The sequence below is a fragment of the Dama dama genome, chromosome 11 (assembly GCF_033118175.1).
Source record: "Dama dama isolate Ldn47 chromosome 11, ASM3311817v1, whole genome shotgun sequence".
In the NCBI taxonomy this organism is placed as follows: domain Eukaryota; kingdom Metazoa; phylum Chordata; class Mammalia; order Artiodactyla; family Cervidae; genus Dama; species Dama dama.
The window spans coordinates 8978044-8997395 of NC_083691.1; the positions used below are offsets into that span (position 1 = coordinate 8978044).

General features: G+C 44.5%; 1 protein-coding gene across 15 annotated transcripts in view; it reads right to left on the reverse strand.

Moving 5' to 3' along the window:
• RALGPS1 (Ral GEF with PH domain and SH3 binding motif 1) overlaps positions 1-19352 on the reverse strand; it is a 297855-nt gene that overhangs the window by 154695 nt on the left and 123808 nt on the right. For all 15 annotated transcript variants that reach the window (XM_061154630.1, XM_061154620.1, XM_061154631.1 and 12 more), the window contains one exon: positions 2107-2233. In XM_061154630.1, the coding sequence (XP_061010613.1) occupies positions 2107-2233 (127 nt within the window). The remainder of the gene's footprint in view (positions 1-2106; positions 2234-19352) is intronic.

The window sequence follows — 19352 nt, forward strand, 5'->3', positions numbered from 1 at the left end:
TGAAACTATAATTATTGAACACTTTTAAGACTATTGTGAGCATACTATACATTTAAACACGTAGGATACAACAAAAGCATCAGTTAGAGGGAAATGTATACCAGTAACTATTTTCCAATGAAAATGGGAAGAATAATGTATACACAAATAAGCCAATAATTTGTTTACAATACAAAACAACTTAAGGAAAGCAGAACAAATTAATCATAAAAGACAAAAGAATAAATTCCATATTTCATCAAATTTAGGATGTCATCTATTATAAATTTAGGATGCATCATTATTTTATGTATCATAAGGAACACTGCTACCAATTAACCAGAGTCACAATGCTTTGTTACCACCAAGTGAAAGATGCATCCCAATTTGAGACATTTAAAAATGCAGAGAGAAAAGGCACATCCTAGACTGATGGAATATAGTAGATTAGAAAGCAGGAAGACAGTGCGACTGATACACAAATACAGAGTCTAATCCTTAGGAAAAACCAACAGACATACCTCTGGCAAAGCAAATTTAAAAAAAAGAAAGAGAAAATGAAAATGCAAGCTATTAGGAATGCAAAGCAAAGATAAACCCATATACACAGGAGGTTAAAATGTATAAGCAATTACACAAAATTTTTCAGTCAAAATAAATTAAGTGAGGAAAAAGTTTATGCTAATCATTTTGAAAACTTGGATCAAATGAACAATTTTCTACTAAAGTTTAATTTTCAAAATTAGTTTTAAAGAAATTAAAAAACCGAATACACAATGCTCAAAGAGGACATTTAAAAGTTGTCAAAAATGTACCTCAAAAAACTTGCACTAGATTTCTGAAAATATTAGGGGTCATATCCATAAAATCTTAATTTCCCTTGTTCTTAGTATTATTTTATATCATAAAATTAGCATAACTGTGAAAACCAAACTATAAGAAGTATTTTTCACCTGTCAAAATGGCAAAGGAAAAAAAGGAATGATAAAGGAAAAAAAGCACATGAAAACAGAAAGCATTTGTGCACATGGGGAAAATAGGCAATTTCTTTGCCCTCTAATGTGAACATAAATTGCTACAACCTCTATGGAGAGCATTTCGAAAATATAAGTGAAAAGGCATACAATTTCGTGTAAGTTTTGACCCAATAATCACACTTCCAAGAATCTCTTAGAAGATAATAATCATAATTACACATAGGAAATATAGGCGACAGGGATGGCCACTGCAGAATTTTAATAGCAAAAATGTAGAGACAATTTATATGTCATTATTAGAGAGCAGATTTCGGTTGGACAAACACACGTGGGACTGAGTCACAGTATAGAAATGCAGGTAATAACATTAAATGTTCACAATAGAGTAAACATACAGATTTTATATGCACCCAAACTAATGAAAAGATTTGAACCAAAATAATGTTTATCTCTGGATGAGATAACAAATGATACTAATCTTCTTATCTTCCTAATTCCTTGCAATAAACACATATTATTTTTGAATCAGTAAAATCAATAATCATTATAATAATTTCATTGAGACAAATCTTACATAATATATTAGCAATGCCCAGAGAACCAGAACACAGGGGTTTGGGCCTGAGTTCCCCCAGTTCAGTCTTCCCTAGAGGCTCAGAACAGTAAAGAGTCTGCTGACAATGTGGGAGACCCAGGTTCAATCTCTGGGTCAGGAAGAACCCCTGCAAAAGGAAATGGCAACCCACTCCACTATTCTTGCCTGGAAAATCCCATGGATGGAGGAGCCTGGTGGGCCCCCGTCCATGGGGTCGCAGAGTCGGACACGACTGAGAAACTGAACGCTCCCCCAGTTCAGAAGGATGCACATAGACCAGTAAGAGTCTCGTGATCCTTCTGAGCTACAGGCTGGGGAGGCTTGGGATTCACTGGGCATTTGTATCAGCAGCAGAATATCCCTTGTTCGGGGACCCTCATCAGGAAGTCCCCATTCTCAGAGAGTACCAACAGCCTGTTCTAACCCTAAGAGCCAACCTCTTTATCCATGACCCATGCTGCTTCCTGGAACTTTCTCAACTAGAAACTGTAAAAACATCTCATCTGGTGCTGAGTAGGTTTCTTAAAAAAACAATAATCCGATTCAGACTCCTACCTAGATAGGGAATACTGGGAACCATCTTCAGGCTTCGGATATACTCCCGAGTCCGCTTGTAATTATCTTCTTTGGACATCAGGTAGTCCAGTTTCTCAAAGGTGGTCTTGTCTTTTCGATTCAAAAGCTGGTGGGAGAAAAAAAGATTATGAGAGAGAAGACAAATAAACTAGAAGAAACTAAAGAGAAAGGATAGCTGTGAAGAAAAACTAAAAGGAAACGTGCTAAATGGTTTGTCTGTGGTCTACAGAATCCTGGGTGCAACTAAGCGTTGTAAGAAGCTGTGTCTTGTGGAGATGGAACGTTTCACAGCTCAACTTAGTCATTTTTCATAAAACCTTACACTTAAAAGGTACCCTCCAGAGTTACTGAGTCCATTGTTCTGTCCGACACCAGAATCCCCTGCATAATGACCACCACCGTGGTACACAGACCCCACCACAACAAGTAGCTCGGAGAGTAAAGCAAATTCCTCAAGGTCACCCAGAGCTATTTCACAGCCTCATTACACCTCTCTCCCTGGATTCACAACTTCTTACTCCTCCTCAACATCTCTGCCATTACTGAAGGCCCCCCCAAAATATCACCCACTTCACCTGCCCATTCTGTGAACCTAGCCAGGCCATCTCTCCAATCAGGGCTATCTCCTCCAGATCCCCTGTGGTCCATGGCTGTGTCTTATTTACACTGGCTATGGTGTTTTAGTCAAAATAAGCTAAACCTTTTTCCAGATGCTGTCATCTAGGGGTGATTTAGTTATGCAACAACAGGATAAGCAGATACCCACAGCCCAGAGATTAAAGAAGTAATATCTTTTATGACTGAGATCTCTGGTATGTAAAGCTGGTCACCAGGGAAAGGATGGCTCTGTGTTCATAAAGAGGCTTCCTGGAAGAAAGGAATAGAAACTGAATCCTGGTTCTCCAGACCTGATGCTGTGGTCATCCTGCAAGTCCTACGTCAAGGCCCAGTGCCAGGAAATGGCAATGAGGCTCCTTGAATAAAATGGCTTTGAGGAAAGGAATCTAAGCTTGAGAACAGGCTTGAAAAGAGGATACAGGAAAGGGTCGGTGGAGAGGGTTGGCTCTGGAACAGCACGTGGCTGAAACTGGAAAGCCCCAAGTTTAGCTTCCAGGGCCAGTGCCTCTGGGATCCTAGGCCAGGAGCATCCTCGGTCAAGTGTGGTTTTGAGACCCCATGGTCTGTGCAAGGACCAGGACCAGCCACCCTGCCATATCCATCAGACTAACGTAGGCCAGTGGCCAACAGCTCCGTCATACAGCAGAGAGAAGGAGAGCAGTACTGCCCAGCAACAGGGGAAGCCGGCCTTTCGAACTGAAGCGGCCCTTTGGGTTCCTGGGGCCCAGGTCTACAAATTCCAGACTGAGGCCATGTCTGGTGCATCAGGGAACTCAGGCTGCCTTGGCTAATTCCTTGATCCTCAGCCTCTGGAGTCACAGAGAATGCAGTTGTGCAACAGCCCAGCTGAGCAGTGACAGCTTAAGGACTTCAGAGAGGACAGGCAAAAGGAAAAGCTGAAAGGACGTCTCCCCAGTAATGAAGAAGTTGGAAAATAAACAGCGAGGTGTTTTTTTTTTTTCCATTGAGAAATTCGGGACACATCAGGGGACGCTACACAGATGCTAGGAACAATGGCTGCTTAATCAGCTTGTTAATTTAAGACTGTTATTCATCATATTAGCAAATGGACAGGAAATAACGCCATCATATCCCATTTGCTGTTTGTAAAGCACCAAAACATACAACTCATCTGATCTTTACAAAGCCCAGGGACGAAGATGGAGCCAGGAAGACTGCCGCTATTTCAGGTTCATAATCACAAGGATTAAGTGACTTGTCAGAGTACCCTTGGGGAACTTGATTCAGTAGAGCAGAGACATGTATATTACAGCACCATGAAGTAAGTAAGTAGAGATAAGAACTCAGACCAACAGTAGGTAAATAATGGGCAAGGGAAGCGTCAAGGGAAGATATGCAGAGAGAAGCATTTGAAATGAACGTTTAAGGATAAGAAAGTCACTATAAATAAACAACATATACCTGGAACAGAACCAGATCCTCTAGTTGTGAATGGCCCCACTGTAAAGTTGAGCAGGCCCCTCACCCTCTTGGCTGGGAGGTCATCTTTTTATTAATGCAACCTAGAAGCCCACTGAATCCTTTGGCAGTCACCCACGTTCATCCAGCCATTCAACGAATGCCTATGCCATCACACACACTGCCGCTGAGCCAAACTGGGGCCCAAGGCTGCCTCCACTGGGTCTCTGGACCCAGCTGAGGGGTTGCCCATGTCCCCTGGCATGTCTGGCCCATCTGCCTAGACTGTCAAGTACCTCGATGCATGGCACCACAGAGCTGATCAAGGGGTCATCTGTGTCCTGACATGGGCATGAGGCCAACATGATCAGAGTCCTGGAGGATGTCCCTAAAGATCACCCTGCAGACTGACCTCCAACCAACAACCGGAGTTCTTTAGTGGAGTGGGCCGACCAAAGGCAGCCACATTTGCACACTTCCCAAATTTAAAACCAGGCTCCTCCAGACCACCCCTCCCTCTGTTAACCTTGCGTCTGCACACATACTTCCTCCCCACCCTCCACCCCCACCTACACACACACATTCGGAAGGGCCCAGTCTAGTTAACTTCACTCATCTGCTCCATTCTGTGGCCACAAATGAGATTCAGGATGGCATCAGATTTCTCAGCAGGAATGCACAGGATGTTAGAAGACATGAAAAAGAACATCTATCTCCCAAGTAAGTATTTGCATACTACTTGAGAACTTCCCCGAGCAAAATGAAAGAATAAACCAAGGACAGGAGGATACGGGATGTAGGAAACAGTGGATCCAAACCAGCAGTAGTAAAGCGAGAGGACAGATGAACAGCAAGGCTTAAGAATGACTGGTCTACATCCTTCCACCCCAGAAGAGAGGGCTCCAGAGAGAGAGAAGACTCGACAGAAAACCCGATAGGATAGCACATTGGTGAGTGGAGGAAGGGAATGGACATAATTTATTATGTATAATAAAAATAAAATTAAATAAAATAATTCAAAGATTTTATGTCAAATATACATAAGGCCTGATAAGATATTATATAATATTACATACATTTATATGTGTATTCTACATATACATATAAAATACCTGGTAGATAAGCAGTAGCTAGAGTAAGAATTTTTCCTTAAAAGGGGATTAGAAATGCAAGGGAAACAGAGGGATATTCCGGAAAGAAAATGTTATTTATACTTAACCACTTAAGTATGGACAAGCCATTTATGGAAAACCATACTTACACATTCCTAATAATTAAAACAAGAATACTCATTTAACAAAAGTGATGTAACTATGGTAACATGAGTGTTTTTGAAGAATGAGGGAAGATGGTTCAGGAAAACTAAACCAACATCCATCTTACAAAGAACTCATCATATACTGTCCAAAGTGAGTGGATCGAGAAATTGTAGCAAAAACACATTGATGGAAACACGGCAGAAACTACCAGAAGAAACTGCTAAATAACTGAGTGTTTGCCTCTAGGGAATGATCCGGGTATGCAGAGATGGAGCAATGAGTGTTAGCTGCTTCACTAAGCCTTTCAGTATTTAGTGATTTTTAAAATTCATGCACATGTATTATGCTGAAAAATTCTTTTAAGATTTAATTTTTTAATATAGGGTTTGTTTATTCAAAAAATAACAGCATTTACTTGTTTTAAACTTTTGTTACAAGTAGTGCCATAAACTGAAAACCTCATATGCGTTGAGGGTCCTTTAGATTTCAGAGTTTACAGGAAGCCTCAGGAAGAAACCATCAGAACTACATGCAAGAAAATAACTTATCGGCTTACCTGAGTCAAACAGATACTAAAAGCATTCACATTCAGGAAAAGAAAAACAAGATTAAACAACATAAAGGAAAAGCGCACTAAATACAACAGACAACTTTACTTCCAGTAAAATTTAGAAGTGCTGGGCCACCCTGAGATTTTTTTCCTTCCTTAACATTTATTACAATTGTGACTAATTACACAATTACATCTGTGTTTCACTCAGCAAAGGATGACTCCCATGAAGGCTGAGACCATGATGGTTATATTCATTCCACAATACCCTGCATCTATTATGGTTCCTGACACAGAGAAAACGCTGCCTAAAAATCTGTTGAATAAAAAAAAGAATAAGAAAACTAACGACAACTTAAAAATTCAATTCTTTGGAAATTTTTGAATACTCCAATAATTCTTGAGTAAAAGAAGAAATAAAAGTGAGGGTAATGAACTATTTATAAACCAGAAACATAAAGAACATACAGATGATGATATGTTAAACTATGTGATGAGGTCAAAAGTGTACTGAGAGGGAAAAAATGCATGGTTTTTAACTCATATAACTAAACAATATGAATATAAATGAGCTTAACACTCAACTCAAAAAGCTATGGAAATTCGAGGGAGGGGTGAAGTAGGAGAAATTGATTAATATAGATAAAATCAGAAACCATGTTTAAAACATGAAATATAAAACTAAACACCAAAACTATAGACATGATAACTAAACCCAAGAGCTAAATTTTATTAATAGCAATAAAACAGGTAAAACTTTTATGAAGTAAGGCAAAATGAAAAAAATATACAACATTGAGAAAGTGGCATGACTATGTATAGAAAGTGAATTAAAATTACAAGGTAAAAATAAATCCCAGCCTATTGATTTTAAATAATTTACATGGTGACAAACGTCTGCTGCAAGGGATAAACGGGACTCCTCAACCACAGGTCAAAAGCCAGGAAGATCACGAACCTTGATACCTGAAGAAGCACGTTGCTTTTGGAACTGCCCCTTATCACGCTCCTAGAGAGCCTGTATGTGGCACTTATATTTGACTAATGATGAAAAATTTCCCTCTTCTGGTAAGTAGGCTCCATGGAATAAAAAAAAAAAGTCCTCCAAATCCTCTTTATGAGGACATTGGTAGCTTGTTCCCTTGCCTTGAGACAAACAGTTCTTGATATGTAGAAATGTTTTTCAACAAAGAACATGTTGCTTCAAATATGTTAAAACTGGCTCAAAATCCTATTTCAATTCCAGTGTCTACTGTTGGTATGGAAAGAATTTTTAGTGCTGTGGATAATCTATGGATCAATGGATTCAGCAGACTGAAGATGCAATGAGCAAAGAATGAAACAAGGGCACTTCAAAAAAGTAATTCTTAAATTCTTTAGATATGAACTATTGGCTTCTGAAAAACAAACTACAAAGCCATATAACTAACGTAAAATATTAGATGCAATGGAGACTGTTATAAGTACCGTAAGGGAAAATTGTGACTCTGAAATTTAATAAGTGTTCTAGCAAGCTATCCATATCTGTCTTTGACTAAGGCTATTTTAAATTCTGTAAAAATAGATGTTAACCTGTAGAAAATGTAGTAATGCAAATAATTCCAGTCCATATAAAGGCAATTGATGTCTCATAGTATCCCACTGATCATCACCCTAGGAATACTGACTAATTTTCTATTCACTTTAAAGATTATTTCGGCATTCTTCACCTGACCATAAAGTGCAGTATTCTCAGTTCTCTTGAAATAAAGTTGGCTTAAAACTCAGCATTCAGAAAACTAAAATCATGGCATCTGGTCCCATCACTTCACGGCAAATAAATGGGGAAACAATGGAAACAGTGACAGACTTTATTTTTCGGGGATCCAAAATCACTGCAGATGGTGACTGCAGCCATGAAATTAAAAGACGCTGATTCATGTCAATGTATGGCAAAAACCACTACAATATTGTAAAGTAATTAGCCTCCAACGAATAAAAATAAATGGAAAAAAAAAAAAGAAATTAAAAGACGCTTGCTTTGTGGCTCAGCTGATAAAGAATCCGCCTGCAATGAGGATGACTTGGGTTTGATCCCTGGGTTGGGAAGATCCCCTGGAGAAGGGAAAGGCTACCCACTCCAATATTCTGGTCTAGAGAATTCCATGGACTGTATAGTCCATGGGGTCACAAAAAGTCAGACACAACTAAGCGACTTTCACTTTCACTTTGCTCCTTGGAAGAAAAGTTATGACCAACCAGACAGCATACTAAAAAGCAGAGACATTACTTTGTCAACAAACGTCTGTCTACTCAAAGCTATGGTTTTTCCAGTAGTCACGCATGGATGTGAGAGTTGGGACTATAAGGAAAGCTGAGCACCGAAGAATTGATGCTTTTGAACTATGGTGTTGGAGAAAACGCTTGAGAATTCCTTGGACTGCAAGGAGATCCAACCAGTCCATCCTAAAGGAAATCAGGCCTGAGCATTCATTGGAAGGACTGATGCTGAAACTCCAATACTTTGGCCACCTGATGAGAAGAACTGACTCATTTTAAAAGAGTCTGATGCTGGGAAAGATTGAAGGTGGGAGGAGAAGGGGACGACAGAGGATGAGATGGCCGGATGGCATCACCATCTCAATGGACATAAGTTTGAGTAAACTCCAGGAGTTGGTGATGGACAGGGAGGCCTGGTGTGCTGCAGTCCATGGGGTTGCAAAGAGTTGGACATGACTGAGTGACTGAACTGAACTGAACTGAATATCTTACTGATTCTCTCACTAATTAATGAGTTAAAATAAAATATTTGACAAATAATCATTTTATACTTGTATGAGTCATTATTTTATCTTTTAAAAAAACAGTTATTTGACAGTTTATATGCACATACACATAAATACATGCAAACATAAATACACAATGTATAATTTTGTAGATCAACTTTAATCACTCTTCCAGTAATTTTGCTAAGTTTAAAAAAAAATTATGCTCATGGCAACCCCAAGAGACATTCCCACAAAGCCCAAGAGTAGAGCCAGGAGGATGAACTTGGTCCTTGAATGGAAGTTTGCCAAGGGTCCATCCTGGGTCCAGAGCTGGTCTGCAGGGCTGAGCCATGGAAAGGGCTGGCTAAGGCAAGGAAGAGTCAAAAGCACCATGAGAGGGCTCTGGAAGGAGAGAACAAATTCCATTATGGGAAGGAGGAACCAGGAAAAGGTGATCCTGGAAACTAGTCTTGCAGAGCTTCAACCAGCAGAGATGAGGCTGGAGAGGCCCCAGAGGCCTCTCCAGAAAGCATGAGCAGTGGGCTGGCAGTGGGAACCCACAGTGATGTTCAAGGGAGCAGCACTTTGGCAGAACTGTAGGCAGGTGTTGCCTTGGACAAGACTGGGAAGGTAAGAGAGAGATGGAAACTCGCCATTTGGCAAAGTATGCTTTTGACTAGGTCATTTTGGATACTGTGGACATGTGATGGCCAATTTGACAGGTTATTCTCCTGTTCTGGATCTTTCGACTCAACTTGCCAACAGGGTGCAAATCACAAGCAGTTAAGCATTAACAGTTGAATACTAATCAAAGGGGAAAGAATGAGTTGATTGTGGCTGTGTTTGAACAGGAAATTCCTCTAGCCAGCTCTTGAGTCTCTTCCGCACGTGACCTGGGGCTCTTGGGTTGCTATGTTGCTGGTGGCAGTAGATGCTCCACTGGCCACAGCTGAAAGGTTTATGGTTTGTTTTTCAGGGCAAGGAAGTAGGTGTGAAGTAGGTATGAAAACTTTTGATATTTGCTGCCATTGCCAAAATGCTTCTATTATGTCCTCTGCACCCTGCAAGAATCTCCCTACCCAAAGGTTCTCCTCAAATGCCAAAGGTTCTCCCAAATGCAAGTTGTCCTGAGAAACACCCACTGGAACACACCAAAAACCCTCTATCACCTGTGCTCAGTATCTTCCCTAACTCGAAGGGATCACTGAAACCTAGAGTTAAAAATCCAAATGACAGCTAAAATTTAACTGACAAAATATTCATTATTATAAAACTAGAAGTAGTGTAGTAGTGTGCATGCTCTGTCGTGTCCGACTCTTTGCCACCCCATGGACTGGAGTCCACTAGGCTCCTGTGTCCATGGGATTTTCCAGACAAGAATACTGGAGTGTGTTGCCAGTTCCTCCTCCAGGGGAACTATCCAACCCAGGGATCAAACCTGAGTCTCTTGTATCTCCTGCATTGGCAGGCAGATTCTTTACCACTGGCGTCACCTGAGAGGTAGTGTTAAGTTCAGTACAGTTCAGTCGCTCAGTCGTGTCTGACTCTTTTTGACCCCATGGACTGCAGCATGGCAGGCCTCCCTGTCCATCACCAACTCCCGGAGTTTACTCAGACTCATGTCTATTAAGTCGGTGATGCCATCCAGCCATCTCATTCTCTGTCGTCCCCTTCTCCCCCTGCCTTCAATCTTTCCAAGCATCAGGGGCTTTTCAAATGAGTCAGTTCTTCGCATTAGGTGGCTGAAATATTGGAGTTTCAGCTTTAGCATCAGTCCTTCCAATGAATATGCAGATGACACCACCCTTATGGCAGAAAGTGAAGAAGAACTAAAGAGTTTCTTGATGAAAGTGAAAAAGGAGAGTGAAAAAGTTGGCTTAAAGCTCAACATTCAGAAAACTAAGGTCATGGCATCTGGTACCATCACTTCATGGCAAATAGAAGGGGAAACAGTGGAAACAGTGACAGACTTTATTTTGGGGGGCTCCAAAATCATTACAGATGGTGAGTGCAGCCATGAAATTAAAAGACGCTTATTCCTTGGAAGAAAAGTTATGACCAACCTAGACAGCATGTTAAAAAGCAGAGACATTACTTTGCCAACAAAGGTCTGTCTAGTCAAGGCTGTAGTCATGTATGGATGTGAGAATTGGGCTATAAAGAAAGCGGAGCGCCAAAGAATTGATGCTTTTGAACTGTGGTGTTGGATAAGACTCTTGAGAGTCCCTTGGAACTGCAAGGAGATCCAACCAGTCAATCCTAAAGGAAATCAGTCCTGAATATTCATTGGAGAAGTAGTGTAATGAAAGTTAAAATGATGGATTAAAAAGAGCAACATCAAAACAGTTACAACATACATCAAAAAGAATAAAATACCCAGTAATAAACACATCTAAAGAGGCAAAATACCTGTGGTCTGAAAACTGTAAGACACTGATTAAAGAAATTGAAGATAATACAAATAGATGGAAAGATATACCATGTTCTTGGATTGGAAGAATCAACACTGTTAAAATGACCATACTACCCAAGGAAATCTAAAGATTCAATGCAATATCGATCAAATTGCCAGTGGTATTTGTCACAGAACCAGAGCAAAAAATTTTTTAATTTGCATGGAAGCAAAGAAGACCCTAAATAGGCAAAACAATTTTGAGAAAGAAGACCAAAGCTGGAGGAATTATGCTCCCTGACTGTTGACTATACTACAAGGCTACAGTAATCAAAACAGTGTGGTACTCACACGAAACAGGCATATATATCAATGGAAAAGGATAGAAAGCCCAGAAATAAATCCACACACTTATGGCCAATTAATTAATCTACAACAAATGAGGCAAGACTACACAAAAGAGAAAAGACAGTCTCTTCAATAAGTGGTATTGGGAAAGCTGGACAGCTACATGTAAGAGAATGAAATTAGAACATTCTCTAACACCATATACAAAAACAAATTCAAAATGGATTAAAGACCTAAATGTAAGACCAGATACTATAAAACTCCTAGAGGAAAACATAGGCAGAAGACATGTTGACATAAATCATAGCAATACATTTTTAGATCCATCTCCTAGATTAATGAAAACAAAAATAAACAAATGGGACTTAATTGAACTTGAAGCTTCTGCACAGTACAGGAAATCATAAACAAAATAAAAAGGCAACCTATGAACTTGGAGAGAATGTCTGCAAACAATGTGACCAACATGGGATTAATTTCCAAAATACAAAAACAGCTCATACAGCTTAATACATATATAAAAAAAAGAACAACCCAATCAAAAAATGGAGAGAAAAACCTAAATAGACATTTCTCCAAAGAGGACATACAGATGGCCAACAAGCACATGAAAAGATGCTCAACAGCACTAACTATTGGAGAAATGCAAACCAAGCTACAATGAGATATCACCTCAAACCAGTCAGGATGATCATCATTAAAAAGCCTACAAATAATGAATTTGTAGAGAAATAATAAATTTGCTGGAGAGGGTATGGCGAGAAGGGAACCCTCCTACACTGTTGGTGGGAATGTAAATTGGTACAGCCACTGTGGAGAACAGTACAGGGACACTCCTTAAAAAAATACAATTACAGTTGTCAGTCCCACTCCTGGGCATATACCCAGAAAAAACTCTAATTTGAAAAGATACATGCACCCCCATGTTCATAGCAGCACTATCTACAATTGCCAAGACATGTGAGCAACCTAAGAATCCACCGACAGATGAATGGACAAAGAGGATGTGGTACATATGTACAATGGAATACTACTCAGCCATAAAAAGAATGAAAAAAGGTCATTTGCAGCAACATGGATGGACCTAGAGATTATCACATTAAGTGAAGCAAGCCAGCCAGAGAAAGACAATTATCATAGGATATCCCTCATTTTTGGAACTTAAAAAGTTGATACAAATGAATTTATTTCCAAAACGGAAAGAGACTCACAGACACAGAAAACAACTTCATAGTTACCAAAAGGGATAGAGGCGGTGGGGAGAGGGGGAGGAAAAAAGAAAAAGAAAAGAAGTCTCATACAATTTCATGTTAACTTGTTCACTAATTATACAATAAAATTGCTGGAATACTTTTTTTTTTCCTTTATTTTTTATTAGTTGGAGGCTAATTACTTTACAATATTGTAGTGGTTTTTGCCATACATTGACATGAATCAGCCATGGATCTACATGTGTTCCCCATCCTGAACCCCCCTCCCACCTCCCTCCCCATCCCATCCCTCTGGGTCATCCCAGTGCACCAGCCCTGAGCACTTGTTTCTCATGGATCCAACCTGGACTGGCGATCTGTTTCACACTTGATAATATACATGTTTCGATGCTTTTCTCTCAGATCATCCCACCCTCGCCTTCTCCCATAGAGTCCAAAAGTCTGTTCTTTACATCTGTGTCTCTTTTTCTGTCTTGCATATAGGGTTATCGTTACCATCTTTCTAAATTCCACATATATGCATTAGTGGAATATTTTCTTAAGGAAAAAAAAAAACACAGTTACATCAGAGCATTGTGCTCTGGCGGAGTGGTGGGTAGAGACCACCCCCCACCCAAAGGATGGGGGCGTTGCTAAAAACCGTCTTTAATCAGGCAAGTGAAAACACCAGAGCTGTGTCGTAGGACGATCATTCCATGAACGAACAGCATGAGAAAGAGAGTGAGACCAGAAGCAAGAGAACCACTAGAAAATGATGATGTTATCAGGTCATAAATCAGAGGACCAGGCTTATAGGGATGGTGGTCTCTGCCAGTCCATTTGAGAACAGTCAAGAAAAGTTGAAAATAATAATAATAATAAAAGCAGCAGCAGCAGCTAATACTTATCTGGCCCTTACTATGTGCCAGGCATAATATGAAACATTTTTTTCACATATTTACTCATTTAACCCTTGCCCTAAGAGGAAGGTCCAAGGCTGGCTGAGCCTGGGAGTCTGATTCAAGAATCTACACTCCTAACCTCCACAGGACACTACCCCTCATTTCTTGGTCATGTGGGCTGAGAGCCAAAAGCTACCTACCTGAAGTACAGGCTGAGGTGACATTTTCTCATAGGGACTTTTTCTACCTGTGTTCCCTTGGGGCTCCCCCAGGCTGGCCAGAGATTTTCCAACGGGGGACACTTGCTGGCTCTCTGATTCCGGTGAGTAGCTGAGTTCCAGCCTGCCATAAGCGGGCATTAGAACCCTTGCCCCCGACAGCTGGCAAGGTCTCCATACTGCAAGTTCTCTGCACTCTGTTCCCTGTGCTGACTCTGAGAGCATTCTCTATTTCTAGCACATGGTGACTTCCCTTTCTTTCTTGGCTTCTGGCTCAGCATTGCTTCTTGGTTTATAATTTGGTTTATTTGTGTGTGTGTTTGCAGCAGGTGATTGGGAGGGAGGAAAGCACTTACTGCTCATCTGCCCAGTCTACCATATTGCCTCAAAGTCCAAGTAGGTCTGCTCAGAAAGCCTGGAACTAAGCAGTACTTTCTGGAACCAGACTTTGATTTCAGACACGCCAGGGGTGAGCTGTCAGAGAAACACGGGAGAAGAGGGCTCGTGCAGCCAGCATGGGAATGCAGGTGTACGGCTAGAGAGAGGGGCTGGGATGAGCGCTAGGAGGCAGCCTCCACGGGGGCACGGAGGAGAAGACAGATGGGGCTGTCCAACCTGGGAAGACCCCACGGGACAGGACTTGGATCAGGAAAGGTGAGAGCTGGGCCAGAGCCCCGCCGGACACTTACAGCCCGTGGGCGAGAGGGACAAAAGCGGTCAGGGAGGAGCCAATTGTCAGAATGCAGTGGGCGTGGGGGTGGGAAAGGGAATAAGCTGCATGAAGAGAGATGTTTCAGGAAGGGGGTGGCAGATATTGTGGCAAAGTGAAGGCAGACGAGGGTGCAGACATCAGCAGAACTCCTGAGAGCAGAGAGGCGGGGAGGGACGGGTGATGAGTCATCAGAGGATGCCCTCTCCTCCCCCACCTCGCCTCCCTCCTGAACTCAGGAAAGCCTGAGACAGCCCTGCCCATCACGACTTCCTCCACAGCATCCGAGGGGGCACTCCATCAGACACAGAGGGGAGAGGCACCTCCCACATGAAAGATGCAAATCTGAAATACACGGACGCCACCACCCATCCACATTCCTGGGATACCCGCTCAATGACCCTGTGCCCCCAGATGCCTAAAGTGAGACTCCTGCTCCCAGGCGGGTCCCCTCCAGGCCACCGCCCTACAGACCAGGCCTCCTGACCCATCAGCTGTGACTTCCTCCCAGCGGAGTTCTTCAGTTTTCACTGTGCTGCTGCAGACAGGTCAGATTCTCTGGATCAATTCAGTAGGAAAGAGCGAATCACGACAGGAACGTGTACACAGCAAGCAGAGAAAGAGAGAGAGAGAGAGAGAGTGTGTGTGTGTGTGTGTGTGTGTAGCACATGCTGTAATTAAAGAGTGACTTGCCCATACTCCTGGCCTCCATACCCCCAGCTCTCTCCTGGGTAAGCCCAGTTTCCACTTGGGACCACCCAGGTCTGAGAAAAGGCTTCACCCTCGTCCCAGCCGTTGTTGCTGTCATTCAGTCGCTCAGTTGTGTCTGACTCTTTGCGACCCCACGGACCGCAGCACGCCAGGCTTCCCTGTCCTCCATACAGACCCCTGTCCCATGGGGTCTCCCTGGCTTGGAGAGCCCCATCTCTCTTCTCTGTGCCCCAGTGGTGGCCGCCTCCTTGAGCTCGTCCCAATCTCTCTCTAGCCCAAGGACTGCATTCCCAGCTGCTCAGGCCTCAAACCTAGGAACCACCCTCCAGTCCCCTTCTTTCTTCATCTCTGACAGCCCACCCTTCACAAATCCTGCCACCTCTGTCTTCAGAATGCCTCCCCTCTCAGTTTCCTTCTCTCCCGTGCACTGCCACCGCCCCAATTTAGCCAGCGTTGGCTCACTCCTGGATTCTGCCCTAACCCCTAACCCAGCCTCGTTTCCACTCTTGCCCCGCCCTGCAACTCCTCCGCAATTTGCTTTTCACAGAGCGCACGTGCGTTCAATCGCTTCAGTAGTGTCCAACTCTTTGCAACCCTATGGACTGTAGCCTGCCAGGGTCCTCTGTCCACGGGATTCTCCAGGCAAGAACACTAGAATGAGTTGCCATGCCTTCTTCCAGGGGATCTTCCCGACCCAGGGATAGACCCCGAGTCTCTGAAGGCTGTCAGTGGGGAAATCAAGTGGCAGGTCTCTTCTCACACCTGTGACCCCCTTCCACCCAGGTTTCACAGATATCCAGGGTTTCAGGGGAGCCCAGGGACAGCACTCAGGGAGCTGGTCACACCCTGTCCCCAGGGGCCGGTGTGCCAATCTCACGTCTCCAGCCCCACTTCCCAGACAGTGTGGGTGCCTGTTCTTCCTTGCCCTGTGCCCTGCCTGATTCCAACATCAAGTTCTATCACAGACAGGTCATCCAGCAAACAGACAAGGATGTGGACTATGTGTCCAGCGAGGCAGAGTGACGCTGCGTTGGCTCTGGCACTCAACAGCTCCGAGATCTTGGGCAGGTCACAGGAAGCCTCAGCTTCCGTCTCTGCACAATGACGCCTATTAAAGCGCTGACCTTGGGCTCCTACAGCGGGTGTGCCTGCTCGCCCTGCCCTGTGGGCCCATGAGTTCTCACCAGCCCCATATCAAGGGACAGGTGCGGGCATTTCAATGGCTAATCTCATTAGCAGGAAAACAAGTAGCAAAAGGAGGATGCAATTGAACACAACAAATGCACAGTAGTCAAACGACCCACTGTAAACTCAGCTGGGCACTGGGGATACAGAGCAAATATCCAACTTCATCAAGAAGGAAGGCAGTCAAAGAGGGAGGCCAGCCTGTGAGCAGCCCTGGCTGAAAGGCGGGTTTGCCCAGAGCAAACAGCTCCCCACACGTGGCCTTGGAGACGTCGTGCTATGATCCACACCACGTGTATCAGCTCCTCTCTCCCCGACACAACTGCTGGCGGCTGCTATATTTATCTCCTAGGAAGCTGCATCTCCCCCTCTTTTACCCTGGTAAGCAGCCCTCCGTAACCAAGAAAACAGTCCTGGTCCTCAGTCCTTAGGAAGTCATGGGGAGATTTCACAGAGAAATAACAGCTGTTGTTGCCCTGGGTCCCTGCCCTTCAGTGACACACAATCTCAGCTTCCTGGCCTGTCCCAAGTTCCCACCATCTAGATGCCCACTGAGAGGTCAAAGTCAGGGCCAATCCCAGGGACTGAGTGGGAGTGGGCAGCAGAAGCCACGGACTAACCAAGGAGTAAGTGACCAAAAGGCGGCCTTCAAGGCCTGGCTACAGCTCCCTGCCTCACTGTGTGTGCCTCATCCCTGGGGCCCTCCAACTTCCCTTCCCCAGATCAAGGGACAAGCGGGGAGGAGGAAAACAGCTCTTTCCTGGCAACATTTCCCGAGCTAATCTCATTACCAGAAATGAATGGCAAAAGAAGGATGAACCCCAGAGGCCAGCGGCCCAGCCAGTAGCAGCCACAGCCAGAACAGAGGCTCCATGGCCTGGGGCAGCACTGAGAGTCTGCTTATCTCATCTTCCGGGTTCCTATCGGAGCGCTGCGGATGAAGGGGACAAGAAAACAGGACCCCTCTCTTGTTCTGAGTGCCAAGAGGCGGTGGGTGCTGTCTTTCTTGCTTTCTTGCTGAGCTCCATGGGGTGTGGTGGTGACGCACGGAGACTCTGGAACAGACTGTTGAGTTTGGTTTCTGCTCTGCCTCCAGGCCGGGGAACCCTGCATTCCTCCCACTGCCCTGCGCCTCCGTCTCATCTGTAACTAAGAACACTGACAACAGTGCTGGCCTCGACGGGGAGTTGTCAAGAGGAAATGAGTTAATACAGGGAAAGCTTTTAGGGCAGCACTTGGCAGATCTGTAAGGAAGAACAGCTGACCCCTGTGGCCTGGAAGGGAGTTAGGTGAGGAAGCTCAGGTTTTCAAATGGGTCCTGGGTGGATATTGCATTCCCGGCTCCCTGGGGAGCGGAGGGAGATTTGTTTTCATACATAGCCGTGACAACTAGGCACCGTGGCGCAGGGCTCTGTCGAGCCACAGGGAGCGGTCCTGGGTGCTGCTCTGGCCTGACGCTGCCCCACCGTCCAGGGCAGGGCACGGCACCCTGGGGAGAATGCTGGCCAAAACTCCATGGACAGGTCCTGCCCATCCCTGACTGGGTGGCATCTCTGTGCCAGACCCTGAGCCACCCTGGTCCTTTGTGCACTGACCCCCTGCTGCCCTCACTGACAGTGCCACTTACAGGGATCACGGAGAGTCCCTGTGTTACTGACAGTAAGCTCTGTGCACCATGAGAATCATCATTCCTTCTTCCGGGCCCACACATAGCTCCCAGCAGTCCAAGAAACAATAGCAGCATCTAAATGATGGAAAATTCATTTGAGAAAGAATCTCCAAGCAACTTTTGAAAAAAGTCTCAGGACTCAGATGCACTCGGGGAAATCATAGGGCTGGCAGCAACCACAGGGACCAGTGGCTTCCAAACTTGCTTCTGACCTCCAAAGCCATTGCTCAACTCAAGTTCACCCAGAAGCCCAGGACGTAAAACTGATACAGCTGAGCTGCTCTGGCAGGAACCGTGCCCAGGCGGCCTGCTGGACGCCCTCCCGCCTCTGCCCCAGGCCCTGCTGGCCCCGAGGCAGCTCCAAGGAGCCCCTGGGCTCCCCGAAGCACTGGCGGAACACCACAGATTCAGGCCAAGCTCTCTGAGTAGACATGAAGAGACGAGTCCCACAGAGTCACTCTGCACAGATGGTGCCTGAACACAGACCTGGTTTTCTGATTCCGGGCTAACACCTCTCGCTCCACTTTGCTGTGGCTTCATCTATGGAAAACTGCAATTTAAAGAAACAAGGCTCACTTCTGATCACCTACAACATAATCCCTAAGTATTTTACAGGCCCCTGAACCAGCCAAGTCTGAAACAGAGCCCAACCCCGCAGGCTGGCAGAGAGAAGTTCGGAAATGAGCTGCAGAGGCACAGCTGATGGTTCCACACACTTTCCTTCAGCTCTGTGGGACATAAATAGGTCTTGAAAGGCTGGGGCTGTGCAGCCATGAGCGACCCCGGACCAGGAGGTGAGACCCCGGACCAGGTGGGCCAGGAGGTGAATGCTAATGAGAGGTGGAGAGCCATGACTTCCCCCCCATCAGGCGCGGTGCCAAGCTCGGGAGGATAAAGAGGCCTGAGATATTTTTAAAGTATTTTTACAGCAGAAAAACTTTCCTACAGACTCAATTATATAACGATCAGACTCCACCTCTGAGCTGAAATTATCCACGGCCTTTAGGAAAAAAAAAAAATCATTTTTCCCTACATGAGGGTCACAGGTTTCTTCAGAGAAACTCTTGAGATGTACGGTCAGCAGCCCTGGGGCAATTGCAAACCATCAGCCTGGAGGACTTCCCCAGGGCAGTTTGGGGCCGGGGGAGCAATCACTACACCACTGACCCCACCGTCATACGTGATGCTATCAGGTCCAGGAGGGGCCACTCTAGGGGCCCTTCTGACCCCAGCCACACTGGCATCCTCTCAGCATCCCTGTCCCAGAACGGGGTCGAGGTCACTGAAGGGGAGCGTGGCCAGGGGACA